The sequence below is a fragment of the Anabrus simplex genome, chromosome 3 (genome assembly GCF_040414725.1).
Source record: "Anabrus simplex isolate iqAnaSimp1 chromosome 3, ASM4041472v1, whole genome shotgun sequence".
NCBI lineage: Eukaryota > Metazoa > Arthropoda > Insecta > Orthoptera > Tettigoniidae > Anabrus > Anabrus simplex.
This window is the reverse complement of record NC_090267.1, coordinates 90,234,959-90,256,556: the sequence shown is the minus strand read 5'-3', so window position 1 is coordinate 90,256,556 and position 21,598 is coordinate 90,234,959. Positions and strand designations below refer to the sequence as shown.

The window sequence follows — 21,598 nt, the reverse complement described above, 5'->3', positions numbered from 1 at the left end:
GGCAAATCCAAATCAGTACTGGCTCTGACTGACCTTCGTACATCGTAAACTTCTATTGGGAACAAATGTAAGAAACCTAGCAATTTTACATGGCTGGGAACCACAGGAAACTCTAGAACTCCAGTTTTAAGTGGAATCTGAACCACATAAATGTGACTAATTTCAAAAATCCAGCATTTCGTCGTTGCCGGGACAAAACCTCTTATGTAATAATATTTTTGGTGATATACTGACCCGCAGCACATACATTATGAAGAGCGAGAATAGCTTGACAATATTCACACAATATTTATTTATTTATTTATTTATTTATTTATTTATTTATTTATTTATTTATTTATTTATTTATTTATTTATTTATTTATTTATTTTTTTATTTATTTATTTATTTATTGTTCAAGAGGCATTTCTGCCCACTTCCAGAACATTCCCATTTCTTATTTCTAATGTTATAAACAATTTACAATAAAAATTAAAATATAAACCTAATATTATACTTAGGAACTATGGACAGTGGTAAGTGTGTGTTTCAACTTCTTATTATTATAATTCCTCCTAAAATATACATTATTAGTCTAAATTAATCTAAGGACTAAATTATTCATGGTACACAATAATGCTACTCTATTTACTTTATGTCTTCTCTCTGTGCGAGTTCCCTTCTGACTGACCTTAACAAGATACTCTCGTCGTGAAATATGTCCACGTTTGGCATTTTATTAATTAACTGACATATTCTGTTTAATGGTGAATTCATATGGTGATTTGTGTTTGACCTTTTAACAAAGACACCTTATATGACAGAACTTTACCGGCCAAAGTTCTAAACTAAAATATTTCACATAGGAGGTTTTGTCCCGGTAGCGACGATTTATTGGTCAGTGTTGGTGAGAAGCCAGTAATTAAGAGAGTTCAGTATTATACGTATACTAACAATAGTTCAACAAGTATGGACCAGTACGTCAGGAAAAAGTCACTTGGAAATATGTGTTTTGGTCATTAAAGTGGTCTACTCATCGAGTGAACTTTAATCTATCTCCCAAGAAATTGGAAATTTAGGAAAATAGTTTTCATTTCTGAAACAGGTTGACTTTGTAACTCTTCGTAGTTTCATCCAGCAACAGTCGGTGCTGCAATACACAGAGCTATGAAGAGAATACGGATTTGTTTCGGGTAGACATTAAAATTTACTGGGTAAAGATATTAAAATTTTTAATTCAGTCTATTTGTAAAATACGAGTATGTACAGGTAAATTAGTTTTTCTTCAATTTAGGCGACGAAAAATAGCTTTTAATGAATGAAAATATTTTCTTCACGATCAGGTAACTGACTAGGGCTGCAGCGAGAACAGCCACCGCGACAAAGGCGATGACATCCAGCAGTAGATACTGGTACCAGGCGAGATCCAACGCTGCCGATCTTAAGTGACGAGCACCGTTATGCCTCAGTACATATTCTATCCACCAGATGGCTCTGTCCAGAGAGGGTTCCATTTCCTCCCGAAACACGGCAGAGAACTTCTTCATGTTGTCACGGTAACTGAAATAGTAAAAGAACAAGTTTGATATAATGACCAAAATACGATAAAAAGCCATAAAATCCCATGTTCACCATCTGGAGGAAAATGTATTTTTGAACAGTGCCTAATTCCTGGCAATAGGAAAATGTAGGGCGACCAGACGTCCTCCTTTAACCGAACACGTCCTCCTTCTTAGACCACTGGTCTGTGTCCGGGTGTATTATTTAAAAATACCAAAATGTCCTTCTTTTTCAGTGAATCTGCTTATTTTAGGGCAATCAGTTTTACTACTCCATTTTTACAAGTAGTCTATTCTTTATTACGCGACGACATCATCGATATCGTATCGATATATGTTCTGTATGTTCAATAATAATAATAATAATAATAATAATAATAATAATAATAATAATAATAATGTTTTATTTATTCTGGCAAAGTTAGGGATGTAAGGGATGTACTGTACTCCCTTTCTTACACTTAAGCAGTCTTAACCTAGGACACTGTTAATAATAACTACTGATGGCAATAATATGAAAACAATATTAACAATGATTAATAGTATTAATAAAAGTAATCACACGTAAAAAACAAATCATATCATCTATAGTAGAGACATCGTACGTAGAGTAGATAAAATATATATGAATAATGAGTACTATAACTGCTACTTAAGAGAACGTTTAGAAAATATATACATTTCTACAATACGGTATTTCTACAATATACCGAGATATCTATCGCTTTCAATTGAGTGAAGAAGTAGAAGAAGAAGAAGAAGAAGAAGAAGAAGAAGTGAAAGGAAGAGGGAAATAATGATGTAAAAGCGGCAGAAGGAGGTGTTTTCAGGTCAAAACTTGATGATTCATGCGTGTTTACCTAGTATTTCGTCACGGGCATCTTTAAAAGATGAGCTGCTGGACATGCTTCTGACGCCCACTGGCACTGCCTTCGTGAAGTACAGGCCGTACTGTAGCAAGCGCGGAAAAGCAATCAGCTGATCGTTAGGGGGAAAGTTTAGCACGTGAGTTACTTGAGTTTCATGTGAATTCTTCGGTGATTTATTGAAATGTTTAATGTTGGCCGCATTTTTACTCAAATATATATCAGACTGTGTCGGTATCGACTGCATTATTAAGTGAAAAGTCCTCAATTAGTGAAGACAACTTAGTGTTGGAGTGTATTCATGTGAGGTTATAGGTTAAGAAAATCTCTCTTCAGTGTTTTAATTTTGTAGTTTATTTGTGTAATGTTATGTCCATAGTGTAAAATTAATTGAGTTAGTGCATTCAGCGTTTTATTATCAACCACGATGTGAATATAATTGAATTAAGGTTATCAGTGAGAGAAATCACCATGCTAAGACTTGCCTGGCTGCAAAGCCAAAATTTAACGAGAAGAGTACACTCCAGTATTTGTCTTTCCTTCTGATGAAGAAAGGGTTAGGTTATGGAAGAATGCTATTCCTAGGGAGAAATTAATAGTTAATCACCACACAGTTGTGTGTAGCAACCACTTTCCTGAAAACTAAATCCTGAAGGAAATAATAGTGTCTCGTCCAGATGGTGAGTTAAAATTTCTTATTATGTCAAAAACATGGGTAACGTTAGATATATTTTTATGTAACCGGACTTAACGGCTTATTTGAATTTGGTGAATTTGAAAATTCAAGTCCAATTTATGCATTTTACCATTTTAGGTAGAAATGTATTGTGAAATAACACTGCTGAGACTTTTCCTATCAAATTTCATATCATAGGCAATGGAACAGGGTTATTCCATGAAAATAATTGTCTAGGCATTATTTTCCGTCCTCCTTCTTAGACCACTGGTCAGTGTCCGGGTGGATTATTTAAAAATACCAAAATGTTCTAATAATAGATCTTCATCTTACAGACAGTAGTAAGTTTTTAAATCTTTTTTTAAACTGACTACTGTGTGAAGATCTATTATTAGTTTCAGATACAAGGCTTTGGATTGACAATGTGATAATTTTAATCACTTATTTTTAAGAAGTGTTTAGTGTCGTCCTATTTAGATGTAATGTAAGTTAGTTTTGGAGACTATAGTAATTTTATTAATGACAATTGACTTTTTAATATGTTCACCATTATTCAAGGTCATCATTTTAAGATTAAATTAAGGCTGAGGATGCTTATTAAGTGAGCGAAACATGTCCCATAAAGAGATATAATTGTATGAAACTGTAACCACCGAAAGGTGGATAGTATTGAATAGGTGGACAATAAAAAAATTCCTACTATAATTGTTGTTAATAAGAGGTATGTTCCGAGCTGTTAGTTAAGAGATGGCGTACAATGGCATTAGTAGACGGATAAGTTTGAGAGGAGCTTTTAAAAGTAGGAATCATAATATGAATGTGAAGATTGAATTCAAGGGGACAAATTGGAGCAAATATTCATTCATAGGAAGAGGAACAAGGTATTGGAATAATTTATCAAGGAAAATGTTCGATAAAATTCCAAGTTCTTTGAAAAAGTTTAAGAAATGGCTAGGTAAACACCTGTCACCTGGGCGACAGGTCTAAATACAATCACTGATGACTGACTTTAACTCTGATGATTGACTGCAGGTAAAAATCTGATTTAGTCACTCCTCGGTCGAAACAGTTCTCCGAGACTTCCGTGCGGTTAGAGCACTTTAATATTATACTCCTAGTGAGCACATTGACTACACGGTATGGACAGAATAGCTTTCCTACGGGAGCACATTCTCATTCCTAGGTCTTTACTGTTCCAGCGTCGCCGAAAGCGAATGAGCAAATAAATAAGTAAAACGTTCTGGAACAAAGGAAAACATATTTCCTTGGTTTGTCTAGGTGTAATCTTCCCAAACGATTTGTTTCTTACCTCGAGTCGTTAACAACCTTTCCGATGGCCTCCAACAGATTCCCCTTTGTGAGGTCTTTCACTTCCAACTTGACGCCGATCTTTGCAGCTATATATTTGGCAGCGTTGTACGGCTGGTCCGCCATGAATGGAATTGCTATGAGGGGCACACCGTGATAGGCTGCTTCTTGAAAACTCTGAAGTCCTCCTTGGGTGATAAACACTCGTATGTTCGGATGAGCTGTGGAATATCAAACACAGGTATTCTCAAAGCTACAGGCTGTAGGGAAATAAGACATGCTTGAATCATATAATTATTTAATTTCATATGAATTATCTCATGTTTAGCCCAATATAAAGAGATCATAACTTATTATACCGGGTGGGCAAAATCAAACTGGTCTGGGAAATATTTGCAATAGGACTGACTTGGGATTGACCCTGGTTAATGAACATCACAGAAGATGCTGGAAATGGCCGCATCTGAAGAAATGAAAAACTGACTCCACTTCACTCAGAACTCAACACGCAAAGGTTCGTCTGGAAGCTTTAACGCATTTGTAAGTGTACAGATGCACTGTGGTGTAGTGGTTAGTGTGATTAGCTGCCACCCCCGAAGGCCCGGGTTCGATTCCCGGCTCTGCCACGAAATTTGAAAAGTGGTACGAGGACTGGAACGGGGTCCACTCAGCCTCGGGAGGTCAACTGAGTAGAGATGGATTCGATTCCCACCTCAGCCATCCTAGAAGTGGTTTTCCGTGGTTTCCCACTTCTCCTCCAGGCAAGTGTCGGGATGGTACCTAACTTAAGGCCATGGCCGCTTCCTTTCCTCTTCCTTATCTATCCCTTCCAATCTTCCCATCCCCCCGCAAGTCCCCTGTTCGGCAAAGCAGTTATGGCCGCCTGGGCGAGGTACTGGTCATCCTCCCCAATTGTATCCCCGACCAAAATTCTGAAGCTCCAGGACACTGCCCTTGAGGCGGTAGAGGTGGGATCCCTCGCTGAGTCGGAGGGAAAAACCGACCCTGGAGGGTAAACAGATAAAGAAGAAGAAGAAGAAGTGTACAGACGCAGGTCCTTTTTGATAATGTTTCAACACGACGATCTCTTTATTCCCACTTGCACAGATAAAAGGCGTTCAGATTTTGTCGGCCTTTGTTCCAGACTTCCGTTCACTCAGGCAATGTTTTCTGGTATTCGAACTCTTTTCGGAGATTTGCGGCTTTTATTGCCTACAGAACCTCTTTCACGACATTTTGTTACAATGTTTTGTATTCCAGACTTTGCTGGATGTTTTGCCAAAACACTTGTCTTGCGGAAACAGTTCCGCACTGGATTTCCACGAACCGTGCTTCGCATAACACTCAACAATGAACACGTGCTTTTTTTCGTGAGCACCATTTTGTGTTGCATTCAACTGGGCACTAAACACGTCTGCTCCTCTCACTCACTCACACGTCATGACACAGCGACGTACTCAGGGCAGAGTATGAAGGAGATGCGAATGTGCATACATGTGACAGCAATCAATTGGTGCATCTAAACCACGGTTTCCAGCATTTCCTGTGATGGACAGTTCTCCTGTTCATTAACAAGGGTCAATTCCGCGTCAGCCCGACCTTCCGAATCACCTGCTTGTTTTTTTGACTTAGAGAGTTCAGACGAATCTTGTATATTAGTAAGAGAACACCAATGTATGTTTTCGGTGCTGTAGAACTGTGAACACCTGTCATGAGCTCTCCCTGCCCAATTTAGACCAGCTGCCACTAATTATTACTTGTTACTTTCATTGAATGCGGCCTCGCGGTGTAGGGGGCAACGCGTCCGCCTGTAATCCGGCGGCCCCAGGTTCGATTCCCGGCCGGGTTAGGGGCTTTCAATTGTAATGATTAATATCCCTGGCCTGGAGACTGGGTGTTTGTGATATCCTTAATCTTCCTTTCCTCACACCTAACATTCCACACTACCGCCATTCCAATTACACGCAGGTTTATACGATATGGTGCCAGTAGGGGCAAAATATCCACATGGGTCGACGCCCCAAACAACAGCGTTTTTGAATTTTAAAATAAAAGGACTACTTTCATTGACCTGTCTCAGTCTCATCCTTGGATTTGACAATATGAAAGTGACTGAGGTATGAGCGATGCTAGTAATACCATTACTTATGCAGCCAGTCCATGTCATTAATGATGTGAAAATATCACTCATAGAATCGGCTGCTGCATACATTTCAGTAGGCTTGGCAGACTGATATGTAATAGCAACTTCTAGCTCGGTGAGGAAAGCAACGGGAAACTACCTCACTCCTCGTTTCCCTAGTACGCCTCTTCAGTGACACCTAGGCTATTATGACAGCCTTAGGCGGAGCTGTGGAGGATAAAACTAGCCTTCGGGCTGAATACCCGACATACATATACAGTATTATTATTATTATTATTATTATTATTATTATTATTATTATTATTATTATTATTATTATTATTATTATTATTATTATTATTATTATTATTATTATTATTATTATTATTGACTTTGACGGCCATTAGAGACCACAATAAGCAACATGTTTAGAAGCTTTCTTTGCAGCCCAGTATCGTATCGTTGCTTTCTGCTGTCCACCCGCTGTTCTGCTGTTCTTCTTTGCGAAAACCCTTGAAGTTATTGATCCGGTGTCGGTACTTGGTTCTGTTAACAATGTCTTCACGATTTAGTCCAATTGTTTTCAGATCCTTCCTGACCACCCTAACCCACTTACAACATGTGTTCGGTCTGCTGTCGAGTATGGTAAAAATTTTCTTAGTCAACCGCTTGTCTTCAATTCTAAATAGGTGGCCATAGACGTTGAGTCGTCGCTTCTTGATGGATTCCATCAGTCGTTCGGTTTTATGATAAAGTTCCCTCGTCCTTGGTATTTTTCAGCCACGATATTCGGGCCTATTATCTTTCGAAAGATCTTCCTCTCAAACTTCTTAGCTACTCTCAGAGCAACCTTTCCAGTAACTCAGATGCATTCACTTCCGTAGAAATATTCGGGTTTAATCACCGTGTTGTAATGTCTGAGTTTAGCCTGCATTGAAATTGCCTTTTCCTTATACAGGATGTGTGTTCTGCAGATCTCTGCGGTCATCCCAACTCGCCCACTGTTTTGTATTTATTTTTTATTTAGCTAATATATTTACAACCCGTGTTTCACCTAGAGGTATATCATGGATATTTACAGTTATGATAACAACATATAGATAAATTATTGAAGAGAAAGGAAGATTTTCTTGAGGAATTCTGTTACTTGGACAGTGTTCCAGTGGTATTTCACAATCATTGGCAGGGGAGTTAGCGTAGCACAGCTGGTCGTTCTCTCGAGTACGTGGTGCATTCAGTCAACAGGTGTCGAGCGGTCTGTGCAGATATTTCCGGACAGCTCCAGAATGGTGAATCTATTATGTTCTTTTTATGGAGATAGGTTCTAAAGCGACTATGATTCGTAATAAACTGGGTGGTAATGAAGTTGGGCCAGAGAGATGACAGTGTGTGAGGTATATTAGGAATGAATAATTTTGTATGGAAGGAATCTTTGGAGCTGGTATATAAGAAGTTCCAAGTTGTTTTATAGTATTCAGTTAATACTTGTTTGGCATGAATTAGAGGTGGTGATTTATAGTCTATTGTAGACTTATAGCTGGCAGCAATCTTGGCAAGATAGTCAGCTCTCTCGTTCCCCCTTTAATCCAGTGAAGAGTAATCTTGTTCGTTTTGATGAGGATAAATTTTGTCTCTGATTTGAGCGGGGAGAGGATGGGTAGATTTATTATTGTGTCTTGAGTCATCAGTCCATAGACTGGTTTGATGCAGCCCTCGATGCCACCCTATCCTGTGCTAACCTTTTCATTTCTACGTAACTATTGCATCCTACATCTGCTCTAATCTGTTTGTCATATTCATACCTTGGTCTACCCCTACCGTTCTTACCATCTACACTTCCTTCAAAAACCAACTGAACAAGTCCTGGGTGTCTTAACATGTGTCCTATCATTCTATCTCTTCTTCTTGTCAAATTTAGCCAAATCGATCTCCTCACACCAATTCGATTCAGTATCTCTTCATTCGTGATTCGATCTATCCATCTCACCTTCAGCATTCTTCCGTAACACCACATTTCGAAAGCTTCTATTCTCTTTCTTTCTGAGCTAGTTATCGTCCATGTTTCACTTCCATACAATGCCACGCTCCACACGAAAGTCTTCAAAAACATCTTTCTAATTCCGATATCAATGTTTGAAGTGAGCAAATTTCTTTTCTTAAAAAGCTCTCCCTTGCTTTTGCTAGTCTGCATTTTATGTCCTCCTTACTTCTGCCATCGTTAGTTATTTTACTACCCAAGTAACAATATTCATCTACTTCCTTTAAGACTTCGTTTCCTAATCTAATATTTCCTACATCACCTGCCTTCGTTCGACTGCACTCCATTACTTTTGTTTTGGACTTATTTATTTTCATCTTGTACTCATTACCCAAGACTTCATCCATACCATTCAGCAACTTCTCGAGATCTTCTGCAGTCTCAGATAGAATAACAATATCATCGGCAAATCTCAAGGTTTTGATTTCCTCTCCTTGGACTGTGATTCCCTTTCCAAATTTCTCTTTGATTTCCATTACTGCCTGTTCTATGTAAACATTGAAAAGGAGAGGGGACAAACTGCAGCCTTGCCTCACTCCTTTCTGGATTGCTGCTTCTTTTTCAAAGCCCTCGATTCTTATCACTGCAGACTGATTTTTATACAGATTGTAGATAATTCTTCGTTCTCGGTATCTGATCCCTATCATCTTCAGAATCATAAATAGCTTGTTCCAGTCAACATTATCGAATGCCTTTTCTAGATCTACGAATACCATGCACGTAGGCTTGTCCTTGATTCGATCCTCTAAGATCAAACGTAAAGTCAGGATTGCTTCACGTGTTCCTACATTTCTTCTGAAGCCAAATTGATCTTCTCCCAACTCAGCTTCAACTTGTTTCTCCATTCTTCTGTAAATAATACGTGTTAAAATTTTGCAGGCATGAGATAGTAAACTAATGGTGCGGTAGTTTTCACAGCTGGCAGCACCGGCTTTCTTGGGAATAGGTATAACAACATTCTGCCGAAAATCGGATGGGACTTCTCCTGTCTCATACATCCTGCACACTAAATGAAATAACCTTACCATGCTGGTTTCTCCTAAGGCAGTCAGTAATTCAGAGGGAATATCATCAATTCCAGGTGCCTTGTTCCTATTTAGGTCACTCACAGCTCTGTCAAACTCTGACCTCAAAATTGGGTCTCCCATTTCATCAGCATCAACAGCCTCTTCATGTTCCAGAACCAAATTATCTACATCGTTACCTTGATACAACTGTTGGATATACTCCTGCCATCTTTCTGCTTTGTCTTCTTTCCCTAGAAGTGGCTTTCCATCTGAGCTCTTAATATGCATGCACCTAGATTTCCTTTCTCCAAAGGTTTCTTTGATTTTCCTGTATGCAGCATCTACCTTTCCCAGGACCATACAGCCTTCGACATCCTTGCACTTCTCCTTCAGCCATTCTTCCTTAGCTACCTTGCACTTTCTATCCACTTGATTCTTTAATCGCCTGTATTCTTTTCTGCCCTCTTCATTTCTAGCATTCTTGTATTTTCGTCGTTCATCAATCAGGTCTAGTATCTCCTGAGTTATCCACTGATTCTTAGTTGATCTTTTCTTCCTTCCTAACATTTCTTCAGCAGCCCTACTAACTTCACTTTTCATGACTCTCCACTCTTCCTCTATAGTGTTTCCTTCAGCCTTTTCATTTAGTCCTTGTGCAACATGTTCCTTGAAACAATCCCTCACACTCTTTTCTTTCAACTTGTCTAGATCCCATCTTTTTGCATTCTTTCCTTTCTTCAATTTCTTCAACTTCAGATGGCATTTCATGACCAACAAGTTGTGGTCAGAGTCCACGTCTGCTCCTGGGAAAGTTTTGCAATCCAACACCTGGTTTCTGAATCTCTGCCTAATCATAATGAAGTCTATTTGATACCTTCCAGTGTCTCCAGGTCTCGTCCACGTACACAGCCATCGTTTGTGGTGTTTGAACCAAGTATTGGTAAGGACTAAATTATTATCAGTGCAGAATTCAACCAGCCGACTTCCTCTTTCGTTCCTTTGTCCCAATCCAAATTCTCCTACTGTACTACCTTCTCTTCCTTGGCCTACCACTGCATTCCAGTCTCCCATCACAATTACATTCTCGTCACCTTTTACGTATTGTATTAAATCTTCTATCTCCTCATATATTCTTTCCATTTCTTCATCATCCGCTGAACTAGTAGGCATATAGACCTGCAGTATTGTGTTGGGCATTGGTTTGGTGTCTATCTTGACGACAATAATTCTTTCACTATGCTGGTCGTAGTAGCTTATCCGCTGCCCTATTTTCTTATTCATTATTAAACCAACTCCTGCATTTCCCCTGTTTGATTTCGTGTTGATAATTCGGTAGTCGCCTGACCAAAAATCCTGTTCTTCCTGCCAACGTACTTCACTTATACCAACTACATCTAACTTTAGCCTATCCATCTCCCTTTTCAGATTCTCTAACCTACCACAACGATTCAAACTTCTAACATTCCACGCTCCTACTCGCAGAATGTCAGTATCCATCTTCCTGATGATCGCCCCCTCGCGTGTAGTCCCCACCCGGAGAACCGAACGGGGGACTAGTTTACCTCCGGAATATTTTACCCGGGAGGAAGCCATCATCAGTACATCATTCATACAGAGAGAGCTGCATGTCCTCGGGAGGTAGTTACGGCTGTAGTTTCCCGTTGCTTTCAGCCGTGTATCAGTATCAACACAGCTAAGCCATGTTGAGTATTATTACAAGGCCGTATCAGTCAATCATCTAGACTGCCGCCCTTGCAACTACCGAAAGGCTGCTACCCCCCTTTCGATGAACCATTCGTTAGTCTGGTCTCTCAACAGATACCCATCCGATATGGTTACACCTGCGGCTCGGCTATCTGCATCATTGGGACACGCAAGCCTCCTCACCGCGGCAAGATCACATGGTTCGCAGAGGAGGGTTTTCTTATTATCTACGGCAAAACTTGCAGCTTTTGAGTCAACATGAATAGCATAAGTTGAAGTACCGTTTTTATGTAGTTCTATCCATTCCACAGCCATGATGATGCCCAATAGTTTGGCTTGGAATACCGAGCAATTAATATCTAACCTTTTTATTCAAATAACGATTTCCTTCGAGTTTTTCTCGACTACCATTCCTGCTCCGACATAGTTTTGCGTCTTCGATCCGTCTGTGAAGATAAGGACGTCTGCTTTATCTACAGCTCCTGAAGTATTTATATTTACATGATTATATCTAGGATGGTTTCTTGTTGATCTTGTTTGGATTTCAGTTTGTGGGTTGACCTCTGAAGATGGCTTTGATGTCATTATGTAAAAGAATGGCTGCGTCTATGGGCATTGTGCAGGCTATAGCTTGCAAAGCATTGCCGGAGACTGCTCTGTATGTCTTTGTTGCAAATATCAGAAAATATCTTTGTATTTGTTCTAATTTCAATTTGGCTCTCTTTGATATGGAGATGCTCCATACTTCTGCGGCATACAATATGACGGGTAGAATAGCATGATTGTATATCGTCATCAAATGATGATAAGACATGCCCCAAGTCGCTTTAGAACATCTGACTAAGTTGTTCCGGATTTGCATTATTTTAATGACCAGGTTTTGCATGTGCGGATACCAATCCATTTTGTTGTCCAGCATTACTCCCAAATACTTCTTTTTTGACACAACGTTGATATCCCAAGCTGTAACTGAAGGATGACTGGTATATTCTTCCTTCTTCCTGAGATGCATTGGCATTAGTACTGACTATTCCTTAGATATTTCAAGTTTGTACTGTTGTCAGCTTCTCTTTCATTAGATCCCATCTGCACAATCTCACCGAGATAATTGAAGGTGATAACTCTTTCAATCCTACCATACCTTGTCTTTGATTGTTGGGGAGCTGAGGGGATATTAGTCAAGTACTTTGTTTTTTCAAAGGAGATCCTAAGGCCAGCCTGTTCAGTTTCTTGTTTCAAAACATTTATCTGTTCTACATCTGTATCTGTGTTTCTAGAAAGGATCGCAAAATCATCAGCAAAAGCTAAACAGTTGATCTTGACACCCTTCTTTGAACCTCCAATGTATACCTTGGTTCAGTAAACCTTTCTTGTTAGGTTCTTTTTCCTATCCACGGATAACCTTCTCCAACGCTCAGTTAAAGAGTATCGGTGATAGTCCATCGCTCTGCCTTACTCCTGCTTTAATTTCAAACCCCTTGGAAAAATTCATCCATGAATTTTACTTTAGAACGGGTGAGAGTTAGGGTCTACTTGATAATTTCTGCCGTTGTATCATCCACTCCAAATTCACTCAAGATGTCAATTTATTAACACTTCGCGGTCGACTAAATGTTACGCTTTCTGGATATTTACAAAGACCACTACCAAATATTTAAAGGTGTAATTTTCCATGACTCTTTTCAGACTCCATAACTGCTCAATGCATGATCTTCCTTTTCTGAAATCACGTTGGTATTCACCAACTTGGTGATCCATTTGCTCCAACAGACTGGTTTGAAGGGCTTTTAAGAGTATTATTATTGTGATTATTATTATTATTGTTCTTCTTCATCTTCTTCTTCTTCTTCTTCTTCTTCTTCTTCTTATTATTATTATTATTATTATTATTATTATTATTATTATTATTATTATTATTATTATTATTATTATTATTATTATTATTATTATTATTATATAATTCGCTGGGGCCATCAAGGACCACGTTAAGTCTTGTTGCATTTGACACTGAACTTGGCCTTCTTTAGAGCCCAAATTTCCCTCATTCTTTGTGATTGGGCCTGCTTACACTCCTCTGTCCAAGGGGCACCGTGTGTTCTCTTCGGTTGTTCGTCTCGGTTTAGCCCGTTCGTCAATATTTTCTTGCGGAAGAGATCTCTGTTAAGGGCGTCTTCAGCTGAGATATGTAGCGTTTGCAGGTCTTCTCTGGTATTTCTAAACGAGGGAATTGTGGTTTTGGGGTTTGAATCAAAAAATGAAAGAAGTTAACTTTCTTCCGTCCATTCTTTCCAGATGACCGTAAAATCGTGCCCGTCTTTTTCTGATTGTGTCGGTAATTTTCTCTATTTTGCTGTAGACTTCCTTGCTGGATCTCTTTTGCTGGATTCCATTTCTGTACTTTGATCCCAAGATTCCTCTCACTATTTTGCGTTCTCTTTTCTCCAGTTCTTCAAGGAGTCCTTTGTTGGCATTTAGAGACAGGGTTTCGGCTGCATATAGTACTGGCTTCAGAACTGTTTCATAGTGACGTATCTTGGTGTTTTGGGAAAGGCATTTTTGTTGTAGATTGTGCGGGATGTTTGGTAGGCTATTTCTAGTTTGCGTACTCGTTCCTGAAGTGCTTTGTCCAGTCCATTTTTCATGATGATCACACCCAGGTATTTGAATTTGTCTACTCGGGTGATGTCCCCGTATTTTGTATGGAGTTTTGGTGGAGCCTCTTTGATGTTAGTCATTACTTCTGTTTTCTCAAACGATATCTGCAAACCAGTTTGTTCGGCAATTTCCTTTAAAATTTCAACTTGAGCTCTAGCGGCTTCTATGTCGTTTGAGAGAACAGCAATATCATCGGCAAATGCTAAGCAGTCTGTTGTGATCCCCTTGGATTTGGTTCCTATTCTCAATGGACTGTAGTTGGTTTCCTGTAATCTCACCCGCCAGGTTCTGATGATCTTTTCAAGAACACAGTTGAAGAGTATCGGGGATAGCCCATCACCTTGTCGGACTCCTGTTTTGATGTCAAAGGAATGCGAGAGACATCCGTGGAACTTCACCTTGGATTTTGTATCGGTCAGGGTGGCTCTAATTAATGCCAGCAGTTTCAAATCAACTCCAAATTCATTTAAGATGTTTAGCAGGACTTCCCGGTCAATGGAGTCGTACGCTTTCTTAAAGTCCACAAAGACAGACACATACTGCTTGGACCTTAGTGTACAATATCTGATGATCGTTTTGAGATTTTAGATCTGTTCAGCTGTTGAGCGACCTTTTCAGAGCCCTCCTTGGTATTCACCTATTTGATGTTCGACTTGTGCTTCCAAACGCTCCAGAATGGCAAGTGATAAAATTTTGTAAGTCACGGGTAGCAAAGATATTCCTCTGTAGTTGTTGATGTTCTTCATGCTGCCTTTTTTGTGTAATGGATGGATCAAAGCTATTTTCCAATCTTCGGGTAGGGTCTTCCTGTTCCAAATTTCTTCTATTTGCTTTTGCAAGATATCAAGTGATTCCTCTGGGGCATATTTCCATAGTTCTGCTACTACTGAGTCTTCCCCCGGCGCTTTGTTATTTTTGAGACGGGCAATGTGGCGCTTGATTTCATCTCTGTCGGGTGGTCTGGAATCTGGGTACCTGAGTAAGGGTTCCTTGGTCTCAATGGCGCTTTGCGGTTTAGAGCAATTAAGTAAATTCTTGAAGTAATCTGCCAGAATGTTGCAATTTTCTTCATTTGACGTCGCCAGTGTGCCGTCCTTTCGCTCAAAGCATAGAGATGGTGGTTTATAGCCATGATTTTGCGTTTGAAGGCTCTGTAGTATTCTCTGCTTTCATTCTTCCTAAAGTTTTGTTCTATCTTTTCAATGAGAGATTTTTTGTATTTACGTTTCTCAGTTCTGAACACTCTAGCTGCTTGGGCACGTTGGGTTTTGTAGGTTTCCCAATCATTTTCTGATTTCGTAGAGTAGTACTGTTTCCACGCATTGAGTCTTTCTTGGAGGACTGATTCGCAGGTACCATTCCACCAGGCATGCTTTTTGTTTCCCTTGATTTCTGCAACGTCTTTGGCGGCCTCAACAAGGAGACTTTTGGCGTTGTTAAAGTCACAGTCATTTGGTCTAGCCTTCTCCTGGAACTCCTCGACCCTTTGCCGAAGTTTATCATTGTCGAAGCGTGTGATCTGTTTGGTTGTCTTCCTTGTGTTTGCGGGAATTGGTTTGAATTTGATAAGAGACTTATAATGATCTGAGGCCACACTGATGCCTTTCTTTACCTTGACATTCATAATCTCAGGGCTGTTTCTCCTGGAGATTGCAACATGATCAATTTGGAACTTTCCGAGAGCTTGTACGGGAGAACGCCAAGTCATTTGCTTTCTGGGTAGATGGCGAAAGTGGGTCGACATGACCTGCAGGTTGTGATTTTCGCACATGGACACCAGTCTTTTGCCATTGGGATTGGTTCTTTTGTGAGCAGGATAATTTCCTATAACTTTCTTGTACTTCTGTTCACGACCTAGTTGGGCATTGAAATCACCCAAAAGAAGCTTGACATGGTGTTTGGGGATTTTGTTTAATTTTTCATCCAGTAGGTCCCAGAAATTATCAACTTCGTCTGGATCAGACTTGTTCTTATCGTTTATAGGGGCATGTGCGTTAACTAGGGCGTAGGTTTTGTTCGCGCATTTAATTGTGAGTATAGATAATCTGCCATTCACAGGTTCGAAATTTGCAACCGATTTAAGGATCTTGGTTCTAACAGCAAACGCAGTTCCAAGCATCGCAGCTCCATTGAGTAGTCCTCTTTGCGCTTTGCTCTTGAAAAATCGGTAGCCTTCGGATTCAAAAATCTCTTCATCTGGGTACCTTGTTTCCTGTAGGGCCTTTATGGATATCTGATTTTCGTAAAGAGCTTTGGTGAGGGTTTTCAGCTTGCCAGTTTGTGTAAGTGAATTTATGTTGAAAGTTGCTAAAAAGGTTTTAGATTTTCGCCTGAGTTTTTGACTCTTCGGGGTACACCGAGATGCTCCGACTCGTCTCTTGCATGATGTCGAGTCTCCCCCAGAATCCGAACGAGATTCGTGCGCCGTGGCATTCACGACGAGGGATTTATCCGAAGATTTACCCCCTGGGGTATGTTTCTTGAAATATTGTGCCATCATGCTTTTTGACTTGACTTTGCTTTGGACGGGTACCCATCCTTTTACAACTAGGGTTGTTAGCCCTAGAGGTTGCCTCAAGATGTTTTCTGGCTTCTGGTCATTTACCAGTCTTCGCCGTAACCCTGACAAGGGACCAGTTTTTTTTCACGGTGGTATTTTATTTCCCTACTACCCTCTGACTCTGCTGGCGGCAGAGCCAGCGAGCTTCCCCAATTCCAATGGGACGCGCCCGATGGAGGTAACCGGTAAATCCCCACACGGGTATTATTATCATCATCAACATCATCATCATTATTATTATTATTATTATTCCGAATATTTCCGTGGTTCAGAGAGGAAAGGTAGCATGAGGGGTCAGTAGCTGGACCAAGCATGAACCAAAGTTTAAATTTTGATAACAAAATCTACTGAAAATGTTCTCCTTCCTTGTCTGCACAAACCCTAAACAACAAAGATATGACAAGAATGAAACCTCGACAGTAAAGACAGGGAAGCTCAAAAGCATATATAGTTTGCAATAAGGGGAGCAGGACCCCCATTTCCATACGAGACTTAGTTTAAGTCTTTGGCATTAAAGAAGATAGAGAGGCCTGATTTTCAAGTTCTATCCTGTTGGAGAAATTCATTGTGAGCATTCAGCTCCATTACTAGTTCTTACAAAATTGGAAAAAATTGCTATTAATTTTTTAATCACTTTACGTTCCTTTTGATGCTCTCCACAGAGAGAAGCAGCATAATACGGTTTTGGAATGAGTAATGAAGGGGTTACCACGTATCAATGTAGCTCAAACTCACCTAATATATCTTGCTGAGGTAACCATTTTTTCAGCATGACGTTCGCTGGCAGCCCTGGCAACGTATCCGCCTCCCATTTCCAAAGAACACGTTGTGGTATTTCAGAGAAAGCCTGGAGGATCTGCTGAACTATTTCCTTGGGCAAATTTTCACTCCTTACATTGGAACCCAGGCTGAAGTACACTACTCCATGCTTGGCACCATCAAAGAAACTCTTGATATCCTAGTTGGAAGAATAAAAAGTGAATTATACAATGTATAACAGAATTGGTACTACCATCCTTGACCTCATCCCTGTAGATGAGGCAGGCCACACTTAGCCACAACTGTTGCGATTAAGTGCTTTCATTGAACATCTTACAAAGAAGCTGGATTCCAAAATACAGCTTAATAAATCTATCTATTTATTTATTTATTTAAGAAACCTAAACAGCGAGATACCGAATTATAGAGTTCCCAGTGATAAATACATTTACAATAGAGTAACGCAACAAATAGGTATCAGTTTTAGAGATAAGAGAATCGTATATATCATATATAAATACGAAATTGGAGCAATTCGCTGTGGTAATAAAGAGGAACCGGCTCACCTTGAAAAAGGGGTCAGACAAGGCTGTTCCTTATCTCCATACCTATTCAGCAGTGGACAGAGTAAGAGAGGAACTAGAAGTTGGAGCAGCTATTAACGGCAATAAAATTGACATGATGAGATTTGCCGACGACATAGCATTAATTGCAGAGAGTGAGGAAGATTTACAAATGATTCTTCATATGACGAATCAAATACTGTAAAAACAATATGTCTGTCTGTCAGGTCATCAGCCCAGAGGCTGGTTGGATCCTCAAATAGCATCACCAAAGGCTATGCAGTTATAGGGAAACCACAAAAACCAATGGCAGTACCAAAATGAGGCGTACTAGGCAAGACGAGGAGTGAGGTAGTTTGCCATGGCTTTCCTCACTGGGCCAGACAGTGCTATTGTAGCACAACTAACCCTATGAACAACACCTTTCATGACACTCTTGACACACTGGTTGTGCTCTGAATGTCATTAATCAGCACCACCCATACCCCAGCAGCTTCCATACTGTCACAGCCATGGACGAGACTGGGACTTCAGTGGAAGCTACATTTTCCTCTGGCCTGTGCCAAGAGATGGATGCAAAAGTACTGTATCCATCAAGAAATGACAGCAGGCAGAAAAAAACAATATAACATGAAAATAAAATAACATAATACAAAAAAAATAATATGCAGTAGAAGAAAAATAAAACGTACAGAGATAAAACTGGGAAACGAAACAATACTGGAAGTGTCTGGATTTACATACTTATAAAGCAAAATCATGAGTGATGGGAAAAGTTTCGTGAGATATTAAAGTAAGACTCCTCAAGCTAAGAATGCTTAGGAGAGACTAAAAACCAAAACATTAAATTCTGGACTTTTAAGAACATTTTGGTGAACAATTTGTTTAGAAATTCATTTTAGAATATGTTTAACTACTATTTTATTTTATGGCTACACTAGAAGGATTTCGGTTTCATGATGCACCAATTTGCATTATCACTGATATGTCACAAAGTTCTTGGTCTAGAAGGCTGCGGTTTAGCTCATTTTAAACAGCGGGTTGTTGGCTTTTAATGGAAGCTATAAAGCCCATATATAGGAATCTGGACAACCCTGAGTTGTTGAAACAGTTTCTTCATGGGAAAGCCCAAATGTTAACGAATCTTTTAGTAATATCATTTGCATCAGAGTTCTCAAAAATATATTTGTGGGGTATAAAACGTTGAAGTTAGGGGTTTCAGATGCGGCAATAACGTTTAATGATGGAAACTGAGGCAGACTTAAGTTTCCAAAAGAACTGGGAGTGAAAATAGGACTACATACAGCATCTGGATTGGAAGCACTTCACAAGTTACGGGTGCAACAAGCAGAATTTGCGGCAAATCTGCCTACAAAAGAATGAAGGAAGAAGGAAAAAAGGAGCAGATTCAAGGGCGCCCATGCCCGGGGGCAAGGGGGGACCCCCGCTAGCTCTCAGGGAAAGGAAAAATCTAATGTAGTCAGGTGTTTTTCTTTCAATATATAGAAGCTGTCGATGAGTACATCTATCTTGGACACAAGATAAAACTTGGAAAAGACAACCAATGCGCAGAAATTCCTCGCAGAATAGGTATGAGTTGGATAGCATTCCGAAAACTATGATTCATCCTGACCAACAAGGATGTTCCAATTAACCTGAAGACCAAGGTTTATAATACGTGCGTGCTGCCAGTTACTATTTACGGTCTGGAAACGATAACCCTGGCGAAGGAAAGTGTTCGCAAGCATCAGCGAACACAACGAGCCATGGAGAGACAGATGCTAGAGATCAGCCTTAGGGATAAGATCCGTTCAGAGGACATCAGGAGAAGAACTAATGTAACAGACATCCTAGAGAGAGTAGCAAGACTAAAATGGCAATGGGTAGGACACGTAGCTCGACAAGACTACAACAGGTGGACCTCTAGGATTGTTCACTGGAGACCATGGGAAGACCCCAGAAGAGATGGCTCGATGGCATAAAGCTGTTGGCTGGAACACGCTGGTTCCAAGTGGCCCAGACCGAAGACGTTGGAAGCATATGGAAGAGGCCTATATTCAGCAGTGGATTGAAATAAGCTAGAAAAGAAGAAAAGAAGAAGAAATTACGTAGAAGTGGTAGGGGATACCGTGGGTGGTATTCTACCGTGGAATAAAAGTCGCCATTCATTTTCCAAATTATTTAAAAATACTACATACCCCCAGGACTAGCCACCCCCGCCCCCTTACAAACTACCCTACGAGCGCCCATGAGCAGATTGAACAGTGAGGACTCATATTATGGTACTGGATGCTTCTAGTTGCTCTAGAAAACAGTGTAGGGTAAGTTTCTGTTACTTGTTTCATTCTTTGAATGTGGAGTTGATTTTCTCAAAACTTATATATCTCTCACGTTCCTTTTTCTCTAGAACTAAACACTGTAACACCATAAAATTTTAACAGTGACTTAACGTGTATGTAATACACCTTGGGATCTACAATCAGGTCATTTTAAAGAATACCTTTTGAATTATGCCTCAGAATTAATTATTTTAAACTATAATTTCGGCTAGATTTTCAAAATAAAATTACTCCTGAATTTATTGAACAAGCGTTCCAATTGTAGATCCCATCACTTAGGAAGAATTGAGGAATAATCTGTGTAAATTTCACGCACTTATCCTTGACAGTTTCTGACAAAAAGGAACATGAATTACGGGAAAATAGCATTGGCGACATAGGGCATTCGGTCACCGATAATAAGAAGAATGCTTGTAATTAGAAGAAGGCCGGGCTGAGTGGCTCAGGTGGTTGAGGCGCGGGCCTTCTCACCCCAACTTGGCAGGTTCGATCCTGGCTCAGTCTGGTGGTATTTGAAGGTGCTCAAATACGTCAGCCTCGTGTCGGTAGATTTACTGGCAAGTAAAAGAACTCCTGCGAGACTAAATTCCGACACCTAGGCGTCTCCGAAAACCGTAAAATTAGTTAGTGGGACGTAAAGCCAATACCATTATTATTATTATTATTATTATTATTATTATTATTATTTTAATAAGAAGAAGAAGAACCTGTTTACATCAGAAACCATACGTCTTAATGTGAGGATACAACTGTTTAGGATCTGTGTATGGAGTATTGCTTCATATGGAAGTGAAACTTGGACATTAGGTGAAACGAGAAAAAAAGAAAGACTACCGGCATCAGAAGCTTGGTGCTATAGGAGATTATTAAAAATTAGTTGGAGAGAATGGTCACGGAGGAAGAAGTGTTTTGAAGAGCAGGAGAGAGCTTTTATGACACAAATTATTGAAGAAAATAATAGAGGGAAAAAGTTATAGAGGACAACCAAGATTAGAGTACATGACGCAAAAATTAGATGACATGAGATGTGATTCCTACTACGAACTGAAAAGGGAAGCAGAGAGACGTGAAAAATGGAGAGTTGTTGCAACCAGCCTCACGGCTAATGACTAGGGAGAGAGAAAGACAGAGAGTAGCACAATGCAAACTTAAAAAATAAATGAAAGAGCAATGAAAAAATCAACTAATGACAAAAGAAGCGGAAGAATTTTAAAAACTAACAAGATAACTGTAGGAAAACAACATTGGCAATAAAAATAATGGTAAATGAAAGGAACGAGGAAAATTAATTGAAAGTAAAACAAAGAGAACATATAGCTAGGCATAATTAGATAAATACAGAGATGACACATAAATAACGGTATAGTATGTCCTGGGACACTCCCGGCACTAAAAGCCATACGCCATTTCACTTCAGCAGCGTAGTGACCGAGGACAAGTTCGGCTCGCCAGATGCAAGTCT

The 21,598-nt window shown here is 39.7% G+C and overlaps 1 protein-coding gene across 2 annotated transcripts in view; it reads right to left on the bottom strand.

Annotated features, from left to right (window-relative positions):
- Positions 1 to 1,195: 1,195 nt before the first annotated feature.
- The window catches only part of LOC136867050 (UDP-glucosyltransferase 2), a 67,318-nt gene continuing 46,915 nt past the window's right edge, over positions 1,196 to 21,598 (bottom strand). For both annotated transcript variants that reach the window (XM_067144155.2, XM_068227004.1), the window contains exons 4-6: positions 17,211 to 17,433; positions 4,391 to 4,610; positions 1,196 to 1,540 (exon numbers count right to left, since the gene is read on the bottom strand). In XM_067144155.2, the coding sequence (XP_067000256.2) occupies positions 1,255 to 1,540; positions 4,391 to 4,610; positions 17,211 to 17,433 (729 nt within the window). In that variant the 3' untranslated portion in view covers positions 1,196 to 1,254. The remainder of the gene's footprint in view (positions 1,541 to 4,390; positions 4,611 to 17,210; positions 17,434 to 21,598) is intronic.